At 38.7% G+C, this 7549-nt stretch overlaps 1 protein-coding gene across 4 annotated transcripts in view; it reads right to left on the reverse strand.

The window, feature by feature from the left end:
* Positions 1–433: 433 nt before the first annotated feature.
* Positions 434–7549, reverse strand: part of ZBTB37 (zinc finger and BTB domain containing 37) — an 18476-nt gene continuing 11360 nt past the window's right edge. For all 4 annotated transcript variants that reach the window (XM_017529969.1, XM_017529967.2, XM_037739068.1 and 1 more), the window contains one exon: positions 434–2609. In XM_017529969.1, the coding sequence (XP_017385458.1) occupies positions 2121–2609 (489 nt within the window). In that variant the 3' untranslated portion in view covers positions 434–2120. The remainder of the gene's footprint in view (positions 2610–7549) is intronic.

Below are 7549 nucleotides of genomic sequence, written 5' to 3' on the forward strand. Positions count from 1 at the left end.
TATTACCAGTTGTTTCCCTAAGGATTTTAGTCTAATTCAATTTTACCTTTTCTATGCCACAGAGCATAGCCAGTCCCTAAAGATGGCTTTAGAAGACAGATTTTACCCTATCATGCTGTTGCCCAACTAAAGAGGAGGATGCACCAATGTCTTCTAAAGACGAAATACAGTTTCAATGCTGCCTTTAAGGGTAGGCTCTTATTAAATGGTAGCATCATTATCTTCCCATAAAAGATGCATTTCTATGCTTTTTCAGAAGAGAAAATAACCTTTCTCTTGAGAGAGGGTGCAGCTTTATGTACATGTACAATTCTCAGATTGCTTAAGATCTATCTTTTGCATTCTAATTTCTTATCACAAAGAAATTTCATTCTTTTCACATACCACACCTTTTCACATACCACAAAGCAATCTCAGGAAAAGAGCACATGACTAACATTCTCACAAATGGTTCACTAGTACAGGTACGACCTGCCCCTCTCCCAAAGCTCTTTTACAATCATCTATGCCTCTGCATTGAAACAATTTCTTAAACCATTACATACTTAAATACTTAAAAGAATCCCAACAGTTAGTGCTCCGTCAAGAGAAGCTAGAGGTTTTTCAACTTGCACTGTAAGTTGTAAGCATCTATTTGCCTGCATCCCTTAATATTCCTCCTTCTCTTACTGCATGCAAGACAAGGTATCTAAAGTTCTACATGTTCGGTAAGTTCTTTCAGTGCTGGATTAAGAATCTTAGAAATACCCAGAATTACTAAAAAGGTCCCTTGAAGTTTTAAAAATCTTAGGAATGACTAAGTAACTAAACCTGATCAAAACTGATCCATTGATCATTTATTGCAACATGATTCTGCATGATGTTTTCTGATAAGTGCCCTGTAGTATATTATTAAAAAGCAAAGCTCTTAGAGTCACCAGCTATTTGCTGATGGTTGGTTTATGAATTACTAGGTTTGCAGACCCGAGACATAGGTTTAAGTGAGGTTCTTCTATATGCCTGAAAATATAAACTATTACATATGTATAAGGAAATGAAATTGTGGTTGTAATAAGAACCATAGTGTTGAATTTCTTCAACCACAATATTGCAGAAAAAACATGTTTAAAACTTCATATAAAAGATATCAAATAATGGAGACCTGTAGATTTAAAAATACAATCCAGGCTCATTTCACTGGAAAGTGACATTTTTGATGTACAATATTGCTGAATGTGAAAATAGGAGCCAAAGAGACTGGATGAAACTTTGGTAGTCAGCCTAACACATTAATTCACCTGAACTAGAGCCATTACTCAAGGATGTGTAGCACTATGGTTTACAAATACCAGTCAGGAATTTGCAGTACGGCTCTGTGCTGTTTGATATTTGCAAAACATAAAAACACTTCCCTCCCTGCTCTTCTCTTTCTCAACACAACAATAAAGTCCCCAAATGTAGCAGTACCTATTGCATATGCTTTGCTGCTCATTTCACTTCCAGTTGCCAAGTGCTTCAGGTGATGCTGTCCACTAGAATACTGCTTTCAAGATGGCTGAATATATGAAATAACTAGGCAAAGTATTAGATGCCTAGTCAGGGCAAAGATAAAGTCTAACCTTTCAAAATAAGAACCACCAGCATTCGTTTTTTTCTTGAAACACAAAAATGCATGTTATGGCAGTCTTCATCACCATCATGACTACCTCCTTCTCTTCTGGATGGCTGCTTCCGATGGTCGAGGCTCCTGCTGCATTTTTTAGATATGGGCAATGATAGCCACCAAGATGATATGGACCAAAATACAGTGTTCAAACATGACTGGTAGATAAATGACCATTTATCATCGTTTTGTTAAAAAAGCTTTTTCTCTTATAAAGTTAACAAACCAAGGCTGTTGATCCCTGAATTAGAAAGTTGATTTGCTTGATTATTTTCCAAAGTATGAGCGGGAAATAAGAAGGGAAGAGCCTTTAGTGCTTTTGTGTATGTTGCTAATCCTCCAGTTTGGCAACATCTTGGGAGTGCCTTCTGGCCTAGTGACATGGTATTTTGTAAATCTATAGTAACAGCCCACGGCCCTGATGCTGGCTGCTTACGGCTCAAAGGGGAAGAGGGTCAGCCCCCTCCCCCTCCATGTTTCAATCTGGCCCAGTGGTGGACACAGAGCCCTGGGCAGCTTCCCCAGGAGCAACTGTCTCTTCCTGTGAAGGTGACTCTTCCTCAGCTTGTCCTCGAGATGTGACAGTTGTTTCAGGGGAGATGCTGTGAGGCCCCTCCAGGGGTATACAGCCAGGGTGGTTTTTGCGAAAGTGCTGATTCAAGATGGCCTGGAAGGGGAAACTTTTGCCACAAACATGACAGTGAAAGGGCTTGTTGCCTGTGTGCTTTCGGATATGATACTCCAGCTGATCTTTCCGGGTATACTTCTTGCCACACATGCGGCAGACGAATGGTGTGATCCCCATGTGTAGGCGCATGTGGCGGTCCAGGCTTCCCTTCTGGTTGAAAGATTTGGCGCAGTAGATGCAGGTGAGACGAGGGTTGTACCGGAACCACCGCTCAGATACTTCCTGCTCTCGGAGATATTCCACATAGCCACTTACTCCCATCATTGCTGACTCTTCTACCTGCAGCAGGTAAAGAAAATAACCAAGAAAGAATATATATTATTAAGCATACATATCAAAAGCAATCAAATCTATTTTTACTTGTTATTAAGATATACATACATTTTTAGTGGAGAACCAAACATAAAATTAATTACTACCAAAAAGTGAAGATATTGCCACAATAATTTTAAAAGATTTGAGAATACTCTGTTCTATTACTATATAAAAGAACAACACAGTAAAGTTACTTTCTTTCTGACCAGTTGGATGCTTATTAAACCCCAGCTGAACATACAGTAATCTGAGGAGAATCTGAGCCCACTTACACCATACCCTGGATCCTAATCTTACAATTATATTCTAGACAATCAAGTACTTAGGCAGTGCTGGTCTAACAGAGCTGTTTTTGTTTTTAAACAGGATCTCTCACTCAGGCTAGAGTGCACTGGTATGATCACAGCTCATTAGTTTCAACCTTCCCAGACTCAGTTTGATCCTCCTACCTCAGCCTCCTGAGTAGCTGGGACCACAAGCACGCACCACCACTCCCAGATAATTTCTGTACTTTTTGCAGAGATGGGGCTTTACCATGAATTCCTGGACTCAAGCAATCTACCCGCTTTGGTCTCCCAAAGTGCCGGGATTACAGGTGTAAGCCACGACGCTCAGCCAGAACTATCTATGATGATGAAAATGCTCTATAACCTACCCCATTCATTACGGTAGTCACCAGTCACCTGTGGCTATTGAGTATTTGTAATATGGCTAATACAACTAAGTAATTTTTACAATTTTAACTGCTTTCAATTGCAATTTAAATTTAAAAAGCCACGTGACAAGTGGCTAATGACTACTATTTACTATATTAGATAGTATAGAATATATGACAAATATATGATAAATTATGACATCATTAATACCACATTATAATCTAGCAGTAGCTAGCTTTATAAAAATACATGTAATTTATAGGTGACAGTATTCTTTTTTATCTAAAAATATTTCAGTATCATATTAACATATTATTTTCACTCTAAAGACTATTAAAAGCTTAACTGACCTCAGAGTAAATTGTAGGGCATAGGTTTCTCCTATCTGAAAACTGGGAGGGAGTATGAACATATTCTTTTCAATAAATAACTTAAAAATCTTGGATTTAAGGCCAGATAGGTGGCTCATGCTTATAATCCCAGCACTTTGGGAGGCTGAGGTGGGAGAATGACTTGAGCCCAGGAGTTTGAGACTAGCCTGGGCAGTGCAGCAAGACCCCATATCTACAAAAAATAAAAATAAAAAAATTAGCTGGGTGTGGTGGTGCACACTTGCAGTCCCAACTCCTTGGGAAGGCTGAGGTGTGAGGATCACTTGAGCCTGGGAAGTAGAGACTGCAGTGAGCTGTAATCATGTCACTGCACTCCAGCCTGGGTGACAGAGCAAAACCCCATCTCAAAACAAACAAACAAAACCTTGGATTTAGAAGTGTTTCTGTTCAAAATTCTGTATTAAAAAAAATCAATCAGAAATTACTTATTTTTTTTACCTTGATTTAATAAGTAACTTCTGAAGTCATTAGGAGAATAAACTCCTTTTTAAATATGTAGGCAGGAATTACACATGTTTAACAGAGGCTAAAGTACCAATGCAAACAGAAGAAAATGTCAAAGTTGACTCTGGAGTAACTAGAGCAAGATTCATCTAGTTAGCAATTAATCTTGTCCCTGCGATTTTTCCCCTAAGAGACAATATAGAAAATCTTGTGCCCTTTTAATTCTAAAAATGTGTTTTGTCTCCTCCTATCCTGATGGTGCTACTCAGCATTTTCACTAGAGGTGGTTCTCAACAGGTGTGGGAAGCAGTATGTAAAGTCAATGGTTGAATACTAAGACTGAGGTTTTAAGATTATTTTCTGATTTGTTTTATATATTTTTTCAGCTTCATTTCCCTGGAAAATAAAAACTGAATTCACATAAAGAATGAGGAATCATTCCACTAAAGTGTGACCAAGGACAAAACATAGAATAACTTCTCTAAGGCTGTCTTCTCATCCATAAGGTACAAAGGTTATCATATGATTTGCGAGCTTTACAGAATTCTCATGAGAACTGAACTGATAACAGTACTCTTTTTTTCTAAAAACAATGGTAACTTTTAGGACCTATATTTTGAATGCATATTACACAGCAATTAAGGATGCTGAAACCTGGGTTCAAATCTGAGTTCTATTTATTGTGTGACTTGGAGCAAGTTAGTTAGCTATTCTATTCCTCAATTTCCTCACCTGTAAAGTGAATATAATAATAGCATTTCGCTCACTAGTTGCTTTGAGCATTGTGAATGAGTTAATACACTAAAGTGCTGAATAAATGTTAGCTATTATTAAACATTACGAACTCATATTATTTATAATCTTGAGGGTAACAATACCCTAAGAAATCTCCCCAACTCTAAGGAAGGTAATGTCATACTACTATTGTCCACATGGTGAAAGTAAATGCACTTTAGTAATCAGTGATAAACTGTAAGCACAACAATCATACATTATGATCAGTCTTGTCCAAAAAATTACTGCAGTGAAGTTGCAATAGAAGAACAAATCCTACAAAATATAGATTGGGTCCTTGTCAAAGGCAGCAATACACATTTGGTAGTTTATTGTTTTGAACCTTAAAAAGAAGCAAAGGCAAAAATGGTTGCCCCTGGTTCTCTATGTTGCCAAGAAGTAGATTATTTCACTCCTCTCACCAGGCAATTACCTACTAGATTGTAAACTCTGTTGTAAGCATAGGGACATTCTGCACTGCCAAATATCTAGGAATTTGATCAGTGTTTGGCTCAATAGCTATTTCTGAATGAATTATTCCATATAATAAATAAATTCCATATAAATGAAACGTTTCCATCTTTTCTAAAACAAACATCAAACTAGATACTTGACATGGACTTCGAAGCCTTCTACCATTCTAATTTTCAGTTACTAACCACAGACTCACAGTTAACTAAAGGGCCTTAAGAAGTCATCTGACTTGATGTATTGTTTTTGAAAGATCTCCAAAATTAAGTATTTTACAAGTAACTAAATAACTCCCTATTTAGCAGGTGCCTATTTATTGGGCAACTACTAAGTAAACTTAGTTACTTATAATTACTTAGAGATGAAATAACTCCTATTAATCAGGCACCTAAGAAGATAATTTCAGAGATACAAAGATTAGAAAATGTGGTTGGTCTCTCAAACACAAAACACACTTGGATAGTGTCTGATCCTATGTTCTTGTTTCCCCAAAATGCTCCCCTGCCCCGCACCCTGCTAATTATTGTATTTGGGCTTTGTAGGCCTTCACTGAGTTGGTGATTCCTAGGTGGCCTAGTTTGTGTAAATATAATGTACTGGTCTTTCTCCATGTTCTTTTTTGAGACAGAGTCTTGCTTTGTTGCTCAGGCTGGAGGCAGTAAAGTAATCTTGGCTCACTGCAACCTCTGCTTCCTGGGTTCAAGTGATTCTCCTGTTGCAGACTCCCAAGTAGGTGTGATTACAGGCACCTGCCACCATGCTTGGCTAATTTTTTCTTTTTAGTAGAGACAAGGTTTCTCCATGTCAGTCAGGCTGGTCTTGAACTCCTGACTTCAGGAGATCTACCTGTCTCAGCCTCCCCAAGTGCTGGGATTACAGGTGTGAGCCATTGTGCCTGGCCTAAACCTATTTAATCTTTAATCCTAAAGTAGAGAGAAGCAATTGGGGGCCTTCTACCTCCCGGGTTCAAGCGATTCTCCTGTCTCAGCCTCCCAAGTAGCTGAGATTATAGGTGCCCACAACCATGCCCAGCTAATTTTTTGTATTTTTATTAGAGAAGGGATTTCACCCCGTTGGCCAAGCTGGTTTTGAATTCCTGACCTCAGGTGATCCACCCGTCTCGGCCTCCCAAAGTGCTGGGATTAGAGGTGTGAGCCACTGCACCTAGCCTAAATGTTGAATTTATATCTAAGTCACGCAGGAACTTTTATACAGGTGTAAAAAACTTATGTCAAAGTGGCCACAAGATTGCTTAATAGGAGGTGAACAAATGTAACTTCATATTTACCACTAGAAACTGAAGGTTTATGTGAAATCTTGAATTTATGAGGAGGGAGGGAGGGTAGGAAAGTCTGTACCTGTCTGTTCTTTTCCTAGTCCCTTGCCCTCATTCCTGAACTGCAGGAGACAAAGCCTCTTTGGGCTTTGGTGACCCCATCGCTGGGGTGTGTTTATTTGGTGGTTGACTTTGCTGTACTCATTACTTCCTTGCCCATTTTCTAATCATTCATAACCCATGCTGACTCTTTCCCCTTCCCTTCTCCTTTCCCTGGGAAAATACAATGAATAAACAAAGACTTATTGGTACTAAAACTGTCAAAAAAGCAAAAACACAAAAGGAAAGAATAGGTGGTCACTGCTCTCAAGGAGATTTCAGTTTAACAGGAGACACAAAAGTAATGCAAATAAAAAAGGAACAACATACATGAGTCTAGTGAATTTGGAAAAATTGTATTGTACCATGCTATAATAGCAGCCTAAGAAGAAAAAAATCAAAAGAAGACTGGAGCAGTTACGGCAGATAAAACCAGGAGCTGGGCCTTGGGTGAACCCAGACACCTGAAAAGAATGAGGCATCCAGACTTTAGATGCAGAGAGAGAAATAAGTTTAATGTGGTTCTGATACATGGAGAGTCTACCTGTTTGAGACAGTGAATGCTGATGAGTGGTGGGAAAAGTTGGGTTAAAAAGATTGTAAATTACTTGGAAAATGAGGCCAAGTATATTAAACTTCATGTCATAGAAAAAGCTACAGAATGTTTTTATTTTTATTTTTATTTTTTTTTTGAGATGGAGTTTCACTCATGTTACCCAGGCTGGAGTGCAATGGCGCGATCTCGGCTCACCGCAACCTCCGCCTCCTGGGTTCAGGCAATTCTCCTGCCTC

The sequence above is a fragment of the Cebus imitator genome, unplaced genomic scaffold (assembly GCF_001604975.1).
Source record: "Cebus imitator isolate Cc_AM_T3 unplaced genomic scaffold, Cebus_imitator-1.0 Scaffold62, whole genome shotgun sequence".
Classification (NCBI taxonomy): domain Eukaryota; kingdom Metazoa; phylum Chordata; class Mammalia; order Primates; family Cebidae; genus Cebus; species Cebus imitator.